Genomic DNA, 23,418 nt, shown 5'->3' with positions numbered 1-23,418 from the left:
GTATTCATGAAATCACGGCGTTTGATTAGCTAATCTGTTATGCTTCAATGATCACGACGTTGGCGGCTTGTTGATCAGCTGGTCAAGGAGTCAGCTAACGGCGGTGATTCTGTAAGCGCATTGTGGTTTGGTCCTCAAATAATGATTTAGGATTAATTCAGAACATGTTGAGTTACGAAATACATGATGAACAAAGAACAGCTGCTTCACAATATCTTTAAATACATGACTGGATGGCTTATTGTGGAGGTAACCGTTGTAGCTTGTATGCCTTGATTTCATTGATGGAAAGCACAAAAACAAGCATAAAAATATTGCAAAGGCGCTTATGCAAGTGGCAAACGAATTTCTAGTTTCAGAGGGGATGTACCATCATTGAATACAAATATAAAGCTTGAGATTGACACTACTTTGTCTGGTCTTATTAGGCTGTTGCCGTAGTATATAATTTAAGTCTTGAATGCTGTAAGGGTTGGATGAATCTGTCATTTATGCTTGGCACTTGTCAGATTATTGCAGCATAATGAATCATACCCGTAAGTGCTGTCAAAGTCCTCAATGATGTCGTGCAAAGAGGTCTAAGGATGAGCACAGACTATGCTGGTGGGACCAGCAAAAAGACAGTTTACTTGCATTGCTTAGCATGTCCTTAATTAATCTTAGATCATTACCGGCTGCATCACGACTAATGCTTGAATTAAACCAGACATGGACATAAAATGGATGTATTGAAGCGGTGTGGTAGTTACACTCTTCTTCAGAAATCCAATGTAGCTACTTGGTCGAGCCACATATCTTTTGAGCATACAGGATTGTGTCCAGAATCTATCTCGCATAATATGCTGCACCAGTTTGGCGATGTCTAATATGCTGTACCTGCACCCAGAAGAGCAGGATCACTTGACGTAATATCAAGCATATCAGATAGGTATTTCTGGGATCTATACTTAGTTCTAACAAGTGATTTGTGGTACAGAACTTCAGAATAACGCGAAACAATAACTTCATATTGTTAATTTATTCGCTAAAAGCTTTTCGACTAACTCTCATCAGTAGCGAACGTTAGTGATGGGGTGAATCAAATTCGAAATGTAAGAACTATTTTGTCTGTATGACGTAATAATAACAAAAACAAACAACTAGTAGACGGGCTAGATACGGTAGTAACGGTACAAAACAAACGTTACGAGTACATATTCGGTTATAAATAACCGAAAACACAACACATAACATTAATGAAATATTCCAAGAGTGTAGAGGCGTTCCTTCTGGCGACAGAGAATCGGCTTCCGTAGCTTTATGATCGTAGATTCCAGGACCTTTAAATGAAAAAGAGAACGGCCACGAGCAAGTATAGAAAATTGACTGTCGTTGTAATGATCAGCACATTCTGGATGGGATAAGAGATGCTGTCCAATAGCCGAATTACAAGCAGTAACTTGATCATAATCACGCAGTGTGTCAACAGACTGCGATGAAGGAGTTGGAGAAACATTATTTATTCTAATTTGCCGTGGGACATGCTGGCAAATTCTTTGCTGCAAGCGCTGAGACGTGCGACCTACATACCGACTGTCACATCGGCACGTGTATTCATAAATTATATTGCTTTGATTTGTCGCAGGTAGCACATCCTTTTGCGTTGCAGGCATCGGAGATTTCGTCGTGAAGATTATCTGAGGTTCTACTTGTGAAAAACAATGGCTCACTGACGATTTAATTTGTTTTTCAAACCTGTTGGACACTTTCCCAATCCAAGGAAGATGCAAATAAACAGGACATTTTCTAGGTCCGAACGGTTTAACTTTTCTGAAATCTTTGAGTTTACGATCTATGGTCATTTTAATGATATGATCAGGATAACCATTTGACTGAAAGATTGACCGAATGTTCTCCAATTCAGAATCAAGTTTGACTTTACTACAAATCATCAGAGCCCTGTGTACCAGAGTTCTTATCAAATTTACTTTACGTTTTACTGGACAGAAAGAATCCCACGAAATGTATTGCCCACTGAATGTAGGCTTACGGTAAACTGATGTAACAAAATTAGCACCCGTCTTTTTCACTACAACATCAAGGAATGCTAATGAATTATTAACCTCTTTTTCCATGGTGAATTTCAGTGATGGGTGAAGACCATTCAATTTGCTCAGAAACAAATCACACTGGGATTCATTTTCAAATATGGCGAAGGTGTCATCAACATATCTTTGATACATTAATGGTCGATCAATATCTTCGAATAACCGTTTTTTCGTAATACCCCACAAAAATGTTAGCCAGAATGGGACCAAGCGGCGATCCCATTGCAACACCGTCGATCTGTGTATATATGGTGTTATTGAAACTAAATTCGACATCACAAGTGATCACAAGTTTCTGAAGACGAGGATAGAGAAATCGCGTGCTCGCATCAACTCCAGGATTGAGAGTGCATTTTTACATGATGAGATCGAGAACAGCATAAAAGAGATGAGTACCGTAACGCAACGTTGTGCCAAGCTTAAGCAGCAGGCAGTGCAGTTTTTATCTTATTTTGACCTGATACGGTTTTGTCGTTATATGGCCAAAATTGATGCACGTAAAGAGGATGAGAAGGTACGGCAGAATGAGCGTAACATCAGCTTGCTTCTCAAGACACGATACGGTACCAAGGCAGTTGCTGGTAGTAAGGTTATTACCAACTTATCGGACTATGAGCTGAGTGGCACAGAAGAGTTGGTACTATCTCTTGGTCTTGATTTTTCTGTGCCACCGACAGAAATCAAGCGTGAGGAAGTCTTTGCTGAATTGGAGGTATTACTTGGACAATTGTCACATCATCACCAGAAATTTGATGATGAAAGCAGAGCAAAGGAACACAGTGAGAAAATTGTGGCCCTTAAAGCCAAACTAAGTAGCTTAGCGCATGGTATTTGTGGAACTCCAATCGACAGAAGTGATTTCACGATGACGTCCGATTGCTACAGGAGCATCAGATCCCTGAAATCCAATAAGTCAATTCACATAACCAAACCTGATAAAGGATCTGGTGTAGTCATTTTGAATAAGTGTGACTACATTTCTAAAATGGATTTAATTCTCGGCGACAAGTCTAAATTTGAAATCCTTGGCCCTGCGTGTGACAATGACAACACCTCCAAGATAGAAGCTCGTATTCAGCGTCTATTATTGACCCTCAAGAAGGCGGGAAAAATCTCTTCTGCTGAATACGACGATATCAGACCCACTGGCTCCATTCGACCACGTATGTATGGTCTTCCGAAGACCCATAAATCGAATGTACCCTTACGTCCGATACTATCGATGGTTTGATCAGCGTATCACAAAGTCGCGAAGTGGATTGCGAGATATCTTGAGCCGGTGAGTTTGTTCTATGGTGGTAACTGCATTCGTGACTCGTTCACATTTGCTGATACCATTCGTAATGTTGATCTCGATGAGTCCGAAATCTCTATGTGTTCGTTTGATATATCTAGTTTATTCACGAACGTGCCAGTTCAAGAGACTATAGAGATTTGTACCAATGAACTCTATGGTGGTGTCCTTCCATCTCCTCCATTCTCAAGGTCTTCTTTTGTTAAATTAATGCGATTGATCACTTGTGATGTCGAATTTAGTTTCAATAACACCATATATACACAGATCGACGGTGTTGCAATGGGATCGCCGCTTGGTCCCATTCTGGCTAACATTTTTGTGGGGTATTACGAAAAACGGTTATTCGAAGATATTGATCGACCATTAATGTATCAAAGATATGTTGATGACACCTTCGCCATATTTGAAAATGAATCCCAGTGTGATTTGTTTCTGAGCAAATTGAATGGTCTTCACCCATCACTGAAATTCACCATGGAAAAAGAGGTTAATAATTCATTAGCATTCCTTGATGTTGTAGTGAAAAAGACGGGTGCTAATTTTGTTACATCAGTTTACCGTAAGCCTACATTCAGTGGGCAATACATTTCGTGGGATTCTTTCTGTCCAGTAAAACGTAAAGTAAATTTGATAAGAACTCTGGTACACAGGGCTCTGATGATTTGTAGTAAAGTCAAACTTGATTCTGAATTGGAGAACATTCGGTCAATCTTTCAGTCAAATGGTTATCCTGATCATATCATTAAAATGACCATAGATCGTAAACTCAAAGATTTCAGAAAAGTTAAACCGTTCGGACCTAGAAAATGTCCTGTTTATTTGCATCTTCCTTGGATTGGGAAAGTGTCCAACAGGTTTGAAAAACAAATTAAATCGTCAGTGAGCCATTGTTTTTCACAAGTAGAACCTCAGATAATCTTCACGACGAAATCTCTGATGCCTGCAACGCAAAAGGATGTGCTACCTGCGACAAATCAAAGCAATATAATATATGAATACACGTGCCGATGTGACAGTCGGTATGTAGGTCGCACGTCTCAGCGCTTGCAGCAAAGAATTCGCCAGCATGTCCCACGGCAAATTAGAATAAATAATGTTTCTCCAACTCCTTCATCGCAGTCTGTTGACACACTGCGTGATTATGATCAAGTTACTGCTTGTAATTCGGCTATTGGACAGCATCTCTTATCCCATCCAGAATGTGCTGATCATTACAACGACAGTCAATTTTCTATACTTGCTCGTGGCCGTTCTCTTTTTCATTTAAAGGTCCTGGAATCTACGATCATAAAGCTACGGAAGCCGATTCTCTGTCGCCAGAAGGAACGCCTCTACACTCTTGGAATATTTCATTAATGTTATGTGTTGTGTTTTCGGTTATTTATAACCGAATATGTACTCGTAACGTTTGTTTTGTACCGTTACTACCGTATCTAGCCCGTCTACTAGTTGTTTGTTTTTGTTATTATTACGTCATACAGACAAAATAGTTCTTACATTTCGAATTTGATTCACCCCATCACTAACGTTCGCTACTGATGAGAGTTAGTCGAAAAGCTTTTAGCGAATAAATTAACAATATGAAGTTATTGTTTCGCGTTATACTTAGTTCTATAAGTTCACAATCATTCGCTGTTTCACCTCTGTCATGCCTGCAAGAGGCTATTGTTACTCTAAACCTATCGGTACCTAGTTTTAACACTAAAACATTCAATGACCAGATGTCTCATTTTATCATCAACTCACCAACGTACAATGCGCTTACCGAATCATTGCCGTTAGGGAACTTCTTGAACTAGTAGAAGCACATAATCAGCAATCCGCTGTGGTCGTGATTATCCAAGCATAGCTGATTAACCAATCAAGAGACGTGATTTCATGATTACTAGTCTTCTCGCCGTTCTATGGTCGCTAACACGCCCACTCTACGGTAGCTACTTTCAAACGCATTTAGACAAATGTTAACGACTTTTCTATGAGCTTATTGCAGGTTCATCGACGTTTTTTATCGATAATCTACAGAATGAGACATGGATAGGCATCTTTTTTGAGATTTTCCAAATTATGGACAACCCTTGCTATAATCTTGTCCACCTGTTCCTCTGAAATAGCGCGCTACCCATTTGCGTACCAGTGGGATTGCATGACCTAATATTATCTGGCCAGAAATTAATACCAACAAATGTCACAAGTGGCCAGGAAGGGCACTATATATGACTACACGTAAGGTACACAATATAGCGAGACATTATTTTCGGCCCCAGTTTATTAAGTTAGTGAGACATGCGCTGTAAACCTCTTGCAATATACTTTGCCGCATATGACTAATCTCGATTATCATTAGACATACCCTCGCACAACATAAGTTACGAACACCCTGATTCTTGAGTACGTAGCAAACTACAATCTGCTTCGCCCGGCGCAAGACATGGCGTTCGGCACGCTACATTTGATTCTGAATGTCGGACCAACGGGGGGAATGCGACAATGAAAATACGTTATTTTTTTATTAACGTAGAAGGTAATCCGTCTCTAACAATGCCAGCATACTATGCCGCTGTTGAAAGGCAAGTTGGTTATTCGTCGTGAGCGTACCGACGTCCGGACAGATGATTTGAATTCGCTCATACAATGGATCACGACTAACCGGGGCTTGTGTCAAAGATAGAAAATATTAGTTTAACACATCGAGTGAAGAAATGGTCCGGCAACAAAAGTTATTTCCTCGGATATTGTTTAGCATCACATTTAAGTCACAGGCAGAAGTATGTCAACACAAAATCCGTTAGTTAGGGCGTTGGCAACGTTCTGTATGGAAACATCACTAGTGCTCACTATTGATACAGTTGTTACAACAACAACCAGGAGATTTATGTTGAATTGTAGCGTTCACTGAAAGCGAACACCCACTGTTTAAGTGTAGCTTCATTTTCAAGTCTTGACAAACGACTCTGTAGTCCGCTACAACCTATATACTCTTGTTGACGTCAGGGCGAAGTCAAAGTATAGATACGTAGCGCTTTGAGCATAATGGAAACAATAAGTTTCGCTGGTAATTATTGAGTCATCTCCATCACACTGCATTATTTGTTGTATGATCGACGCCGGTTGCATGAACTGTACGCTTGGTTGTTAGTTTGTGTGCCACAGGTAGGCCTATGAGTTTCTGCCGCTCATAATTAAAGGCAGCTGTATTGATGACTGAGTGTACTGAATACAATGTGATTGGTACCTATCCACATGGACATACAGCTCCAATTATCCTTTCGTCGTGATCTTAATAGCTATAATTTTGGATCAATCGCGCAATCATTCTCGCGACATCTGCATGTGTCTACACGTCTTCTACCATCACAATAAAGAGCGCAGACTTACCAATCCTCTTCGAATTTGATATACTTGTGATGGTTTGCGATTGTGTGTGTGTGTGTGTGTGTGCGTGTGTGTCACCGCTATCTCTGCTATCCATGCAACTTGGTTCTTGGGCCGGTCCTTTCCGCTATATAAGTCAATGATATCTTTGAAACCACCTCATTCGAGTACCACACTGTTCACTGACGACCATCAGTTTCCCATTTACGCATCTAACACTGCAAGGCTGAGCAGTTGAGCACCCCCGAGCGTGATCAAATGCTCAACGTGCACCAGTAAATTGTGAACTCCGCGAGATCCCAATTTCAGCCGTTAGTTCCCGCAAAAAAAATAAACGTTATGATAGCTGGTCAACCTATTTCCAACTCCGAAAATGCTAAACACCGCGGGGTTTTACTCGATTCGGACATATCCTGGAAGAGAAACGTAGTTGCTAAAGCTATCGAGTTTATGTGGTTCGTCCCTCTGCCTTAGTCGTTCCCTGCTGGTGTGGGTTCTGTCGATACTCTACCATTCTTTATTCCAATTAATGTTACAATACGGCATACTTCGTTTGGGTGTTGACAGTTAGAATACATTTTACGTACTGCAAAATAGCTACTGAAAATATTTCTTTTTCTAGACATAGAAGACATGAGAAAGCTAAAAATTGCGAAGTTTATGTATCAGTTCCGTTACAGCTACTATGTTCAGCAAAATGCAACGAAATCTTCGCCTCGGAATTGAAAACGCGTGGGTCCTCGTCGTCCGACTACCATGTGATCAGCATGCATTACATGAAATCATATCGGTCCATCAAGTATACCGGACCGCAATTACGGAACAGTTTATCGACAGCTATCCGACAGTCGTCAAACATGTTCATGTCCACATTCAAGGCAAAATACAAGCAGACTCCATTGAATATATAGGCCTAATAGTTAGCTCTCGAGATTACCGGACCGCGATCTCTCATATCGACCTCACCTACCGAGTACCGCACATCCGTATGCATTTTCACCGCTTTTCCTTTAATATTATCTTCTGTTACTTTTCATTCGGTGTGCGTGTCTCTTATTTACATGATCCAAGCAAGGTTAGGTGTCTGATTGAAAGACTAGTCCTATTCGCCACGACATCCCTTATTTTTCTATTACATATCGCAATCCTGTAGTTTTCAATCGTTAAAAATTCCAATAATCGACTGAATAACTAATGCTGGTATGAATTTCCCGCAAAATCACTTCTGTCGCACATGCAATGCTGTAACATAAACATGCCCCAAAAGTCAAGTACGGCAAAGCGTCTACATATTTTCCAACGTGTGATATGCGCGGAGCGATAGAAACGTACCGAGTAAGCATAAAGATGCATTTTCGTGCTTATACAATACATACACCGTGCGTGTCGTCGTATTGAGTGATCTACGATATATCAAGGTTATCGCGATTGTTTCACGATTGCTCCTCAATGAACATAAACAAAAGTACACACTTCTAACTCCAACATGTGTACATGTACAACTACCAAATATACCGTGCCTGGTTTTCAAGGTGTGAATCAGTATTTTAAAGATTGAATTCCACAATAAATATAATGGGATAAATGTTTCATGTCTATGGCATGATTTATGACCATTCCAGTAAACAACTACTATTGGAACACGCATTAATAGGCATGTTCAAAAGAAAAAGTCCAGGTTTCATCGGGTTACGTCGCAAGAGATGTGGTCAAAACAAGAAATAGATGACTATGTACAGGACTATTGGCGAACTCCAGTGGATCTAATTAAAATACAGTCGAAAATCGCGTAATAAAATTATATCCTGATGAATTGACCTTAGTAATCGATAGAAGCTAAAGTAGCCTATACCCTGACATAGAAAATCTTGAAGAATCGATGACTGCATGCTTTTCAATTCATCGATGCGCTTACATCGAAGTAACTTGACGCCTGGAATGACGGGGTTTCCTACGCAAATTAGATATGAATAGACTAGAGCTTGCTTATTATGAGATATAAGTGTAATCTATACCTACCTTCCAGTCAAAAATGAGCTCGTCGTGCCGCATGCATTGAATTTGCGATTAAGGTAGGTTATCAAAATAAAATCATGGTGGACTTATCTTGTGGTTACAAAGGGAGGCATTCCAAAGTTGTTTCAATATGTCTTACGTGCAATTCCCATACGTCCAGTCTTAGCAGTATTCGGGCATGACCAAAAACCTACGTCTATGATAAGCGGTCAAACGGCGCTACCGCACTGTACTACCTTGAAAACAAACTATTTCCCTCACACCATTTCAAATCAGTAAACCCAACACGGCATTCTCGTTGTTAAGTGATCGTAACGCGAGTAACATATAAACTCAAATCCCGTCGAAGACACAATATAGCTCGGACGATGGTAATATTCGTAAATATGACTTACTGTAGCTCAGTAGGAAAACCATCGCCAAGTCTTGTTACTTTGGCTGGTAGCTGATCTTCGCACCACAAGAACTTGCGTTTAGTGACTGTAGAATTGGGTGAGATCGCCCCATCATCGGCTGTGGTGGCATTGATCATAATAGGCTCGCTAGAATCGATAATGCCGACGATGCTGGATAGAACACTACGTCGGCTAGTCTGTATCGCTACTTCGGCTGATCCGTTATCAGATTATATATTGATATGATATCATTATTCCTAAAAGGTGAAAAAGAAAAGTGCGCCTCGGGTTACAATTCGGTGCACATCACTTTGCAAAGAGTCTTATTTCTCTCACACTGATCATTCACCCTTTACCCTTGTCCGGTGATCACGCTCTTCGATATCTTTGCTATAGAGAATTGCGTGACACTGACATGTCTTCGCTGACATACCACCTGATTCTGTTGTTTTTCGAAAGGCAAGCAAGGACTCATATATGCATTGCATGCAACACGGTACGCCGTATATTTACATAGCGTACGCTTGTGTCCCATGACTTCGTTTCTGGGTGACTCATGTCATGGAGACTGCGTGTATTGCATATTGACATCTTATGCTTTCGAGGACGCTACTTATACAGACTCGCATTTCCCATAGACCGATAGAAAAGATAGATTTGTGCTAAGATTTCTTACGAAGGCATTCAATGAATTCGTGAGTGAAAATGTATGAGATTGCCATAGTCAATAACCATAAGATGCAAAATTAGGTGGCAAAAAGAGCTCCAGATGTCAATACTATATACTATAATATATTAATTTCCATGGTATTTCGTAATAAATGGTATTACAGACCGTAGCGCAGCAGCTAGGACATAAACGCCACGAAGCCTGCACAATGCTACTACTAATATTATTATAATGAATGTGTTCTGATTTAGTAAAATCTTTGGCTAGAATTACACCACTAAACACCTCTCAGCACCAACCAACTCTTTGTATCACTAATACACTCGCTACCTTCTCGATGCTTGATACGCAGGCGTTCTTTCGAGTTTGAAGTCCACCGTTTCGATTCTTATGACGCAACTTCTTGCGACGCTTTCTAATATCATTCCATTATACTCTTCGATCTATAGCCCGGCAGAAGAGCTTCCTGTCGCAGTCAGCTTTATATCGAATCTTTATCAGCTCTAAGCCGCCGACATACGCTAAACTCAGCTATTGTGATTCAAAAGTGCTGGATCGTCGTTTCGTATATGTTTGACGCAGCTAAGCACAGGGAAGTGAATGGGTAGAAAGTAGTTCACGCGCACCCATCGCACGCACTTCAAAGAATAACAACAAACTTGGGCGATCTCAGTTATTATTTCCTGGTCGGTATAGTCTGCAACTAATCTTACCACATGCCTTTCATATATCTTGTCGAAACTGATGCTGAATCGAATCTCTTTTCTATGCCTGCGTATCTTGGGTTATCCCGGCCATTTGGTATTCGAATGAAACACCACTTTTGTACAATACTTCACAGCTTTGCTTTCCCAGCAAAGGAGCGATGACCTTTGGCGTTTACAAGTAGCCTTAACATCATTAATTTGGAGCGCACTGATCGCCATGCATGATTAAATTTGGAAAAAAGCCCCCGCATATCAGGAATAATAAGTTTGTAGTATCACTATCTCTCCGAGTACCGTAACGTCCTGTATGGATAGCAATTTCCGAATGCAAGTGACATAAAACGTGCTGTCAATTACAAATTCCATCTTCACTGGCGCATGCCGCAGAATCTGTCCTTCATGAGCGGCTCGTCGCGTACAAAGCGCGCATCGTGACTCTCATGTTTTCGTTGTACCTCAAAACGATTTCAGCGCCAAGTCAATCGCGGATATGTCGCTTGGTATAACAATGTCTTGCTTTTATCCTTTAGGTCTGGCTACCACCCGTTTATCGTATATATTCTGCCGTTGAGCGAACGAAAACAGTGGAATCGATTGATGGTTATTGTGCCATCTCAGAGACAATGCAATCCTGAAGGCAGATCGTGGACGTTTTGGCTTTCATATTTACGTTTTGCGGGAGTGTCATTATATTTTTTGTTTTCTCAATTTCGCAGAGAACAAGACCCTATTGGCTTGGTTTACGGCGATGTCTAACTTCCCGGATTCGCCGATACGCGGGGTACTTCACCACGACGCTCTGCGCGTCAAGGCAACATATTTCAAGAATTCTACCATTGGCTGTGCGGTGTGCGAGCGTTTCACCTCACGCATTGTTATGAAATCGATCTCTCGAAATAACGATATTGACAGATTACGTTATCTGACATATATGTAATATCTACCCTATTATCATGTGGTCACCCACGGAATAAAAGAACGTAATATCAAAACTTATTTTTATTAACGAACGAACTAGGTGATAGTCAGAGTGTGCCATAGGTATTGACATATATTTCTCAATACTACTACGTTACCGCATTTTGGTATCTGCCTACAGCTCTACACCATACTTGTTATGACTAGAGCCCCTTGTCCATATACCTGTTTGTCTGAATCGTGTTCACGGCTTCGCTCGTAAACCGAGTATAAAAATATACATCGGTCGCAGCATACGTAAATCATAACCATCACCTCACTTTCGTCATGAGATTTACAATGCTAGAGTTTCAGACACGACACTTCCTTATCTAACGACGAAAATCGAATAGATGAACAGTGACCTCAACCCGGTAGTAAGTCACCGGAAAATCTGCACCTGGTGCTGACACAAAGTCAAATCTATAATAAGAGACATTGGGTATCTATGAAGATGTGCTAAAATTCCAGACGGCTACCCTTTCTACAGGACTGGATAAAGGTTAAACCAAGCTGGAATCGCGGCGAATATATTCAGTATCGATTGACGTGACAGGGTCAGTAAATGTAATAGAAAATGAGAATGTATCTCATTTTGAAACGCTTGAGATGGGTGAAAATTTTTCTCGCGAAGGACTTCCAGATCGATATCAATCTTTTAAGGCCTTCCGTGAAATCGTGATTGAAAACTTGATTTGCGCTTTTGTTCAAACATCTTCATCAAGCGCGTGGCAGCGCTTGACGGGTAAATATGAAAGATCGTTGAGTTTGTAGTGTGTGATCAGCAACGCGTTCTGATATTTAGCCCCGTCTCCATGCGAATTATGGTTAAGTTAGGTATATCACATTCCACCGTCAAACACCGGGTTGCGTCCTTATTTTGACCCTGCTTCCTGCTCCATCGAAGTCCCAGGAGCTGGAGATTAGGTCATTCATCAAAATCATGCAGAATGCGTTCGCCCACCAAGGCTGCGTTAAATTTAACCGGGGATAGCGAATTTATCAAGAAGGTAATACGTATATGGACAGATATTTACAAACTACTAGGTTTTTTAAATGAGTAACTAAGATTTCACTCCGAATGAATAGAGTTGACACGAGTGGAAATTCACAATCTTTTCGCCAAGAGCGTAGAACTGGAACAACAACGAGGACCTTAGAAATCCGCAACTAACTTACTAATACACAACTAACGAGATACAATTCTCCAGCAACTCAATAATTCGGCATTTCAAAAGGACGGGGTCTCGACCCTCAAAACCCACCTCTGGCAACGCCGCTAGTTGTGATGACTCCGAGCTAGCAATGGCTGCCAGAACATCACACAACAGAACACAGGCATCACGATTCACGCTGAAGGACGACACGTGTTTTGTAGTTGTTCGGCAACAAATATTTTTGGTGCACAATCAAAACGAGAACTAAAACGACACACTTTTCAAAATACGCAACTAGGACGAGAACTAGAGCGACACAAAAATTCAGTAGTTGGTTGACCATGAACTAACTAGTTGGTAGATTGTACAAGACATTACAAATTGCGCAGTAGTTGGGTTGGCGACGTAGCTTCTATCACGATATTCTATAGATACAGTTGCATTTAAAAGAAAAACCAATTTAAAACAAGCATGTTTAAAAAAAGGCCCTTGTTTGAAAGATGTTTTTTATCGTTTATTGTTTGTTTTAAGCCATGACGTCACCATTATTAAATAGTGACGTCATAGTGAATTGACATTGCCAATTGAAAATATAGGGTAAATGTAGCTCCTTTGACGAAATATATGTACTATAGCTGTTGAACAGACTATTTTGAGGGTTCCAACCATCCCATATCGTTATACGTCGGCTATATCGGGTGATAATTGTCCGTAGGCTCAAACAACATGTTTTTTTGGAGAGTATATACAAAATTATGGCATAATTTTACATCTTGAAAAAAACATTTTTTTTCTAAAAGACCTTTGTTTAAAACACTGTTTTCAACATGTTTTAAACAAAGTGTTTTAAACAACCATTTGTTTTAAATGCAACCCTAGATATAGAAGTGATGAGATCCATAAGGTAAGTTCCCGAGTTGCAGTTACGGTACGTACAAGCGTCGAAGTATAGACATTGCGAAGACGACGCAATAGTTTGTACACTTCTGTAAATGCGCGTGACTGCAATTTGCCGTTTTGTGAAACCCGTTTCACATCATACCTGAAAAACGCAGACTTTAAGTTTTAGCATATGTTGCCAAGAAAGGGTTACCGCACGTACGCAACCTAAAGGTCAAGAATATTTACACTCGTCGCCAGTTTATATTTTACGCCGACTTCACAGCGAATACCATGACACCGGCAAGGATGAAGGGGTCTCGCAAGATCGATTCCGATTGCTAAAGATACAGCAACATTTATGTTTCATTTAGTTACAGCGTTTCAGTTCCGTAATCTCCATTACTACAAAATTTTGGTGTGTAGAACCGCCGATGACAGATTGATGGGTGAGTGTTTTGTGTATACGAGGTCAATTCATGCGTGTAAAAGGCAATATAACTAATTCAAGTTACGGGCAATTACCGTTACCATATCTTACCTGCATCCAAATAGAAATAAAACTTATCGGGTGTTGTAAAAGTGCCGCGCACGACGCGATTGAGCCGTGCGACATCATTACGATTTATAGCATGTGCTAAATGGGGATCAATGAGGAACAACACTGGTGAGTTGGCCTCCCTCAAGTACAAAAATTTGCTTCATATACATAATGCGTTTAAGCACGACTACGATTTACCATAATTTTGTTCGACGATTATGATGGTAAGCCGCGAATGAAGTCTTATATGCTTTTTGTTGAATTTAGGATGCGAGTCGTCAGCATCGTGCGATTACACGCATTTCCTAGTCAACAAATCTCCGGATAAAATTACCACGCATCGGAGCAATGTTGAAAAATGTAAGAGTATTTAGGCATATTTTCCCTTCACGTCCACTTGAACACGGTCGCGGACATACCGCGTCTCCGGAATGCTGCAAAATCATAAAGTAAGGCTAATCCATAGAAGAAGAATCTTCGCTAATCTTGCTAGTTTTATATACACAGGGTGATATCAAACCGTGTGTGCAGCAGCGGACATATACGACAGGATTCACTGAGAATACGCGATAGTGGGCCAGCTTTATTGATTGGGATTCGCCTAAGAGATAGCAAACCTCAATATACCTCGTCAGGGGGACGGCTGTCATCTGACTACAATCGACGTATAAGTTATTCCATAAATGTTTATATTATCCAACGTGGAGACGAGAGACTTTATTAAGCATCAAGTCAGAAACGCACAAGACATTACAGCAATCGTTATGCTAGTTTGCATTCCTAATTCTATGGTAGACCTACTGAATAAGTGATACTCCATACACAACTCCTCCATGATCTAATGTCAGGACTATCCTATCTATAGTCATGTAGGTTGGCCAGGCTATGTAGGTACGCGGTCGTCATTGCCTTTGCATTTCCAAACGAAGCATCACGGGGGGCTATAAGCTATTTCAGTAATTTAGCGTTACTGGCAGCGTTAGCGAATCAAATAAAACTGATTTAGACTTTTATTCATCACAAATCCTTTTCTCTGATGCATGACGTCGAACGTCGGACGTCACGTGTTGGTATTTCAGCAAATGGATAAATCTACAGCTGTATATCTTAAATACATGGATCACTTTACACGTTTGCAGTACAGGAAATATTGCGTTTACAAACTTTCGCAAGATATTCGGAAATTCCGAAGAGAGCGACTATATACGTAGCAAACGGCCTGGTATGGAAAGCAGGCAAAAAGCAAATGCTCTAATGTCGGCTACTATACCAAATCGTATTGGAAGAAGCACGCATTGATCGCATTTAAACCTCACCCGATGTAGAATAAGCTCTGCCATACCGAATCCAATTACTTCGATAGAAGAAATTGAGTTAAGAGGCAATTATCCAATCTATCGATAAAGCCGCCAAGACGCGTAAAGCGCGTAGAATTCAATCCTCCTCGGCGTACAACCATCATCGAAAAACGGCGTATGAAAAAGAGCTGTTAGGGACGGTGTAAACTTCCGGATTGTCCATATACGCGCGTAGTTAATTCTGACATCCCACAGTCTAAAACCCTATCTATAACTTTGGCTAATTCTTCGTTTTCTTCCTGGACTCTCAACTGCACTGACATCAGCGAAGACATGTGTTTTGATGTTGGCACTCATCAACCAAATACTACTTCATAGGGACGAATACTGATGCACGTTGAATAAAGTTGTAATTGGTCACTATATGCGTACGCTCGGTTCGAAGACTGGCCGAATAAATGTATCAGTTGGTAAGTTTTCTAATACTTGATGCCTTTTTCGTGTAAAGCAGTATACGGCTGCCTCTAAGTCAGGGCCGGCCAATCCGTGGCCCGCGAGAATGTTTTGAGTGGCCCGCAAAGTAATTTCCGAAATTAGTAATATTATCAAAAATGGAATTCACAGATTGTGAACTTGCAAGGCCAACCACAAATTTGATTAGTCTGTCCGCAACACTTGAGATGTGATGATGAAAATATCATTTCCAACGCATTGGCAGATCCATGGGCCAGTCACATTTTGGTAGATCTTCGTACACTACTATAAAGCAGAATAATTTGCGATAGATTTATCAAAAGTAAAAATTTTCTACACGCTTCGCGCAACATGTTGGCACTCGATTTCTTGCTTTTAATATTGTTACCCCTTTGTGAAAATGAAAGAATGCCGAATGTATCAGATTGAGTCTAAATATATTCGCGATTAGGCCTACGCGACAAAGTGTCGTTCAACATACGCGACCTGGCGTTTGCGCTCGCAGAAAGACCGTCGACTATGAAACCTAGGCACAAAATGATTGACGCATGTTGGCCGAAGCTTTCGATATCGATATGTCCAGGCGCCGAATAGTCCATTCCTTGCAAACTGAGCCCAGCGATATACAGCAGGCCCGCAATATAGTCAAGTGACAATATAATTGACCCATGAACTTCGAAAAATTTTCGCGCTTCGCGCGGCTAGTGGCCCGCGCAATAGTTCGTTAATCAACTGTGGCCCTTTGGCTCAAAAGGTTGGCCACCCCTGTGTCTAAGTGAAAAGTACGTCCATAATCACTATCGGTTACAAGGCCACTCTTGCCGGACACTTTAACTATGTCTCACACAACCGACTAGTTACCATAACCAATCTGCCTTGGCGGCGAACTTGAGCTGTGTTCTCATTTCGTACGATGGTGGCGCCATATGAAAACACCATAGACACAATTGGGAGTTACCTGGCTCCAAGCAAACCCCGGGTTATCCGACCACCCACAAAATCATGATACCCACATCAAATTTAAGTCATCAGATATATCATAGGATTCGCCACGCAGGCTGCTAAACGATTTAACGCGAAGAAATGCATTATACAATCTTACCTTATGATATTCTTTGTCGCCGCAAATAAGCAAATGGTTCTATATGCTATATTGTAGTATATTAATGTAATAGATCTGTTAAAAAAGACATCAGTGGCATATTATGTTGAGTTATTCACACGTCAACAATTGAAACGAATATCATTCCGAATGAAACTGAAACTCTCAACAGAAAAGCCGGCACCGTGCCTTGCTGAATAAATATATTTGGAGGTGAAAGGTGAAGGAAGCATATTCACCGAGTCAGAGGATATCGCATCTACATATGAATAGGGTGTAATTTATGGGTTTACGCGTAAGTTGTTATAACCAGGAGGCGTGAGCTACAAATAGTAATCTCTACCTCAAGCCATCAATGTCAAGACTATCGGGTTAACACGGTTTGCTCATTCTCAAACTCCATAATTTTTGCAAACAATACTTCCGAAATTTTATTTTCAATTCATAGATCAATTTCTTCTCAACTCTGCGCCAGTCATGAAAGACAGTAGTCCCTTTCTCCTCACACCGGTACCATTATCTCTGTCGGTCTGATCACTTTGCCCCGCTTTCAGAGCGAAACCTTCAGTAAACTGTCCCATTGTATGATCTGTATGAATTCGCCACCTATAGCCACGGTAAATATGCTCAATGAATTAGTTAACAGTTTCATTGGATTGTGCAGCTGGAGCGATGGAATACGTGGCCGCTCGTATTATACCTGTGCTCAAAATGCAAACGATCGATGTCAATACCATTCGTAGTGTTCTATAACACTTGATTTACTGTCGAGACTACATAAGAATGAAGGTTAGGCATAAATGTACTATGTGTAATAATGTATTCGTTGGTGAGATTATTCTAGGTCCGTTGACGGTGCTGAATTGATAATGATGTTCTCTGCGTTCGAGTTGATCCCTAATGTTCTGCCATGGTTTAAAAAAGTTTGTTCGACCGAAATTTTCAACCATTTCCCGGGATATGCCTGTTGATAATGTATACGATAGTTTTTCCATAAATAAACTTGCAAACAACTGATATTATTACTATTCACGCCCATCTTCCTTGAACGAAAACTAACATTCTTGCTTATGTTTACGAATTGGGCTGATCGCAATCATTTCAGTACTCCAATCCAAATCAAGTAATAATCGTAATGATTCGATTCGTGTATTGGAGATGATTATTTGGAATACTAAAATCATACACCATTTTCCCCTTAGAGTTAATTTACTAACGATAATCATAGTTAGATAATTTTACCATCGTGGAAGCCTTGAAACCTTGACCAGTCGTATCAAAACATCGGAAATATGTAGTACAAAGTAATGCACTTTGGTCGAAATAACATTTCTGCGAATTCGTGATCACCCCACAACATTGTCACAAAATGCGATGAAATAAGATGGTCGAAAAAATAACAGATTCTGTTTAATGTAGGTCGTAGTATAATTTTTTTACTTCATGTTTTTGTGGCATATCATATACACCGACTCAGGATATGCACATACACACTATCTGCCCATAAATGCGTACCATCAGTGCATGACGTGCATATGCCGCTGGACAAAGAAGGAGCATATATAGCACCATCTCACCCTGCTAAGGTTGGTGTAGAGCTGCCATTATACAGAGTTGCAATGACTCGAGTCACGATGTTTTGGTGATTCGACTTGACTCGAGTCTTTTTTTCAAATGCGTAAAATGACTCAACTCGACTCGAGTCATTGTGCATGACTCGAACCAAGTCATACGACTCGAGACTAGGACAACCAAGACAGACATTTCATTGTAACTTCGAGGAATAGTAAAGTTACCGCATTAATGGTACTTCGTCTATCATTCCCGATACTTGGAAAATAGGGCCAGAAAAGGTTAAGACTGAGGAAAATTATTATATTATGAATGCGAGTCATTATATCACTCGAGCAGAGTTGAAAAAAGCGGGTTGAACCAGATTGAACTGAAAACTGAACAGTGAACATAATGACTCAGATTCGACCCTCTACTAGCTGACTTGGACTTGGACTTAACTCGGTGGTGAATTGAAAATGACTTTCCATGACTCAAGTCAAAATTATAAAAGTGAGATTGACTTGTGACTCGGAACCCTGTCATTATATTCTTTTTGGTCGCAAAACCGGTATATATTTGAACTTTCCGCATCACCACCCTCACACCATACTCGTATGATGTCATTATAATGAATTGTACTCGTATACTCGACTCGACTCGAAGCCTTATGCTCGATTCAGAATCGAATCACTCAGGCTACTCGATTTAACTCAAACGTACTTACGAACCCATTCCACGCCCTTGAATAGTCATCACCTTTTTTGCGACTGTATAGCCTTCCGTGAGCGTCGCTAGCTTACATGTAATTCCAGCAATTAACCTATATTTCACGCTAAAGCGGCAAATTCGCAAAACTATCTCTCCCAGCCTCGTCTTCCAATCACTCCGCTTTAATCCTAAGATCGAATGTCCTTCGTCTCACCCTGCGCTCTTGCATAACAACGTGATTTCCCTGCATTTTTTGAGAATTGACGTGGGTCGGAGATGGAGCAGTTGATCCTTTGATTTAGCAGCTAATCTGTCCGTAAGATGCAAGTGACGGATTGGTATCTACTGAGCAAATAGACTTTTTGAGCTTCGCTTGGTTTGCCATTGAGATTGATGAGATTCTATTAATTTGCGACGAAGCTTCTAAAATTAGACTGCGAATTTGAATTGAGACGGAGAATCGAACTAACAGATCGCACACAAACAGACATAAGGCAGCTCTCAACTCGCAATACTGACAAACGCTCTTTGATAAAAATAAAACACCCACTTGATATTATCCTCACAAAGTCAGGTCACGGTAACGCGTAGTATATTCGCAAGTTAATTCGCGACTGCGATAATTTGACGATTCAGTAAATTTTACGGAATATGACGAACACAGTAAATTATATATTGCTCAATTGAAGTAAATACCAAAAACCGATTAATGCAATTGACTACAGTTTTTTTTTTTCAAGAAGGCTTACTGGAATATGTACTTATTAACATTTTCGACACATATTATCTTATTTTGTTCGGTTTGCGGCGTTAGAATCACGACAGACCGTGTCTGCGGTCTTTTCGCGTTTCGAAGATACAAGTAAACAACATCGCAAAGTGGTTGTCAAGTATAATGCATCGACTGACCTGCGAATCTCTCAAGAGGTTATGCGCTGTCGAAAATGTCAAGATGCAAATGTTGAAATGATCGCGCTATGCAGCGCATGTTATATTCCGCTAACGCTTGCACCACAAACAAATAACAGATGGAAACATGAAAATGCCTTTCGAAATTTGATACATAGTATCCTAAGTTAGGTTGCGAATGGATGTACACATATTCGGCAAAATATAACACAATAAAGGGGAAAGGTTGCCTCAATTGTACACATTGTACAGTAACCAGGGCTTTCCGAAAGAAGGGAAGTAATTTCAAGGGTTGCAGAGATTACAGCAACCTCACGAAAAACGCTCAACTTGGAGACCTTATACGTACCGCAACCATCATATACCGACTGATACACCAATCAATCATTTTTTCAAGATATTCATACGACGCCCATGCGGCTTAATTCGGAAATCGAATATAAGTAAAGTTAAATCCTTGAAATTACCCGGCTTGTTTACGAATCATCCTCAAAATGTAGACTCGCACAGGCCTTATTTGTAACGTTTATTTTTTTCGGTCTCGAAGGTTAATTACTTTCAGGCCTATTGCACTATATAACATATCCAAATCGAATATACTTTTCGTGTGCACCTTATCGAAAGTTAACGCCATAACAAGCAGATAAGCAGAGATTCAAATGAGAACCAATCTGACAAAATATGTCGTACCAATGTAATTTAAAATATTGGTTTTCATTTGAATCTGTGTTATACTTGTTATTGTGCCAATAACTCTAGATAAACAGCTCACGTACTGTGAAAGTATGAAAGAGAAAAATGATTTATGCAGCCATGAATGTCTTCGGGTAAGCAACATAAAAATTTAGTACCAACAGTCACTTATTAGAGATAAATTATTGTACAAGATAAAACCAAACTTTCGGATTGATGGCGTGCATATACTTTGTATCCGAGAAGCGAAACTTAATATTTAATAAATGACTAATCCCCGGTAAAAACAACTGCTTTTTTGTAAACTACAGCTAAACAAAAAATACTTGTCCTTGATACAATTTGGCCTAGTGGGAAAATATTTAATATATTTGACTGTATTGTAATGACAGCGGCGCTCTGTAAGAAGACACTATTGCTTAGGGGGTGATTGCTGCAACAAATCATTTCTGCCCTCCATGGAATACCGTGAGTTGTCATGTTATTTGTGATACATTTCAGGGATGTTATGCCAACATTTGATCTTCACAAAGAGAAAAGTATCGGGTTACCAGTAAACTTATGACCCTGTCATTTCATTTTTATACATCAAAAAGGTCAAACATATCACACCAAGAGCGTTATCGATATCTGAAATTTGTGTGCCTGGAATATACGTTTTATCTAAATATTAATATCAACTCTCAACACTGTATCGTTGCGAGATTGATTGTAAACTCATGCCTCGCCATTGTAAATATATGCTCTTAATGTGAACACTGCACATCAAAATTGATGCAATATTTGCATTGCTAAAATTAGTGAATTACAGGGTATTGTAAGCATCCCCTGGACGGAAATGCTCTGAGATTAAGAATACATCTCGCATTGACGGTGCATATAACTTAAACGAAAATTGCATCGCTAATTCCACAATCTATGAACGTGAACATAAACAGCACCTATCTATTAAGCCTCTATACCAGAACTTTAAACTGACGCATGACCTAAACTTACATTTGCAGATCAATTCGGCAGAGTACGCCCGGCTTCTGAATTACTACAGATGTAGAATTCAAAAAAAAGCGTTCAATGCCCATACGTTCGCGCTTGAAGTATGTTAAAGACTACATTCTTAGAGCAAGCGTGTCATTATCGTAACTTTTCAATTCGTGACCGACAATTAGAACAGTCTGGAGGCGATCTGCGCCTTCACGATCCTCATACGCCTCGATAAAGATGTTTGAAGACCGCTTCATTTGACACGAAGTCACAGCGAAAGGTTTCCGAAATTAGCGCATTGCTACGAATAGATCGGCAAGTACCGGTACGTTCTCAAGACTTGTTTGACCCATGAAGATGACTTAATAACACGCTGCACTCGAGATTTATAAGGCTGCGAGCTGTTCATGCAACGTGTCACCAAAGAAGTACACGCGACCAGCGAAAGTGGCATTGCTTTCCCGAAACATAGGAATAACAAAAATAAAAAATACTCAAACCAGTAGTATTATATTACTATATCCGTCAATATAGCTGTTAAAAAGTCAAGTGTATGGCATTCGTAAAAAGTTGTACTAGCAACACTTCACGTCTCTACAATTTAAAAATTATAATGTCACGATATTTTACATAAAAATATACTCACTCATTAGTAGGACTTGGCAAAACCGAGTACTTAAGTGATTCGATTCTGAGTCAAGTATTAGGGTTCGAGACGAATGTGTTCGAGTATCACTCAATATGACGTCACAACAGTATGGATGGTGTGGAGATTTTCAAATATGTGCCTTTTATGCGACCACAAAGAATATATTGTCCATTAGGGTTGTTCAAAAAAAGCTTTTTTTTAGGATTCCAGGGATTCACTGATTAAATTGTTAGATTGCCTAAAAAAATGATGCAAATCAAATCTGGCTCAATTCTTACCAGTAGAAGCCGATGCTGAGCCAATGAAATTTATTAATTATAATAATTTATTGCTGTAAACATCATGAAATTGTTGGATTGTCTACGAAAATGACGCAAAACAAATTTGACGCAATTCCAGCCCGTAGAAGCGACGTTATTTGACATTTTCATTAATCATTTTGGACTTTCCCCACCGCCAATGCTATTTTTACTAATTTAAAGCTTTCAACTGCAATAACTTCTACCAGTTTAAAAATTGTTTTGCATCGTTCTTTTAGGCAATTTAACAATTTTATAGGGTTGATAGTAAAATTTGAAATTAAAAGAAAAATTGAATAAATTCAAAATACTCAATTGGCTCTGCGTCTGCTTTTACAGGTTGGAATCGAGCCAAATTTGGTGAGCAGCGTTTTTTAGGCAAGCGAACAATATAATCAGGGAATCGCCGGAATCCGGGAAGAAAGATATTTTTGAAAAACGTAATCTTCATTCTACATATATCATATTAAAGATGATTTGATATTTTTGACCATACCTATTCCATTTACCTTTGCGACAATGCCGTGGTTTGATTATGACTTCACAGATATGTCACTTGAGTAACATCGGTAGATTTGTTCTATATGCTCGTATACTACGATACGCCCGATCGAGATTTACTGCCTTCCGCGATGGAACATAGTATCGAAATTACATCGTTCTGATCGATAAA

General features: G+C 40.0%; 1 protein-coding gene across 2 annotated transcripts in view; it reads right to left on the bottom strand.

Moving 5' to 3' along the window:
* LOC145457945 (putative RNA-binding protein 46) overlaps nucleotides 1-17,055 on the bottom strand; it is a 29,118-nt gene extending 12,063 nt beyond the window's left edge. The window contains exon 1 of one of the 2 annotated variants that reach the window (XM_080336237.1): nucleotides 16,953-17,055. Coding sequence is in view for 1 of the 2 variants with exons in the window: in XM_080336235.1 (XP_080192361.1) it covers nucleotides 9,168-9,304 (137 nt within the window). In the remaining variant the exon portion in view is untranslated. Of the gene's footprint in view, nucleotides 1-9,167; nucleotides 11,456-16,952 lie in introns of those variants that run through there. The other variant, XM_080336235.1, reaches the window with a different exon arrangement.
* Between the last annotated feature and the right edge of the window lie 6,363 nt (nucleotides 17,056-23,418).

Source organism: Botryllus schlosseri, chromosome 15, assembly GCF_051294905.1.
Source record: "Botryllus schlosseri isolate E-star chromosome 15, Bs_hap1, whole genome shotgun sequence".
Taxonomy (NCBI): Eukaryota; Metazoa; Chordata; class Ascidiacea; order Stolidobranchia; family Styelidae; genus Botryllus; species Botryllus schlosseri.
This window is presented reverse-complemented; position numbering and strand designations above follow the sequence as displayed.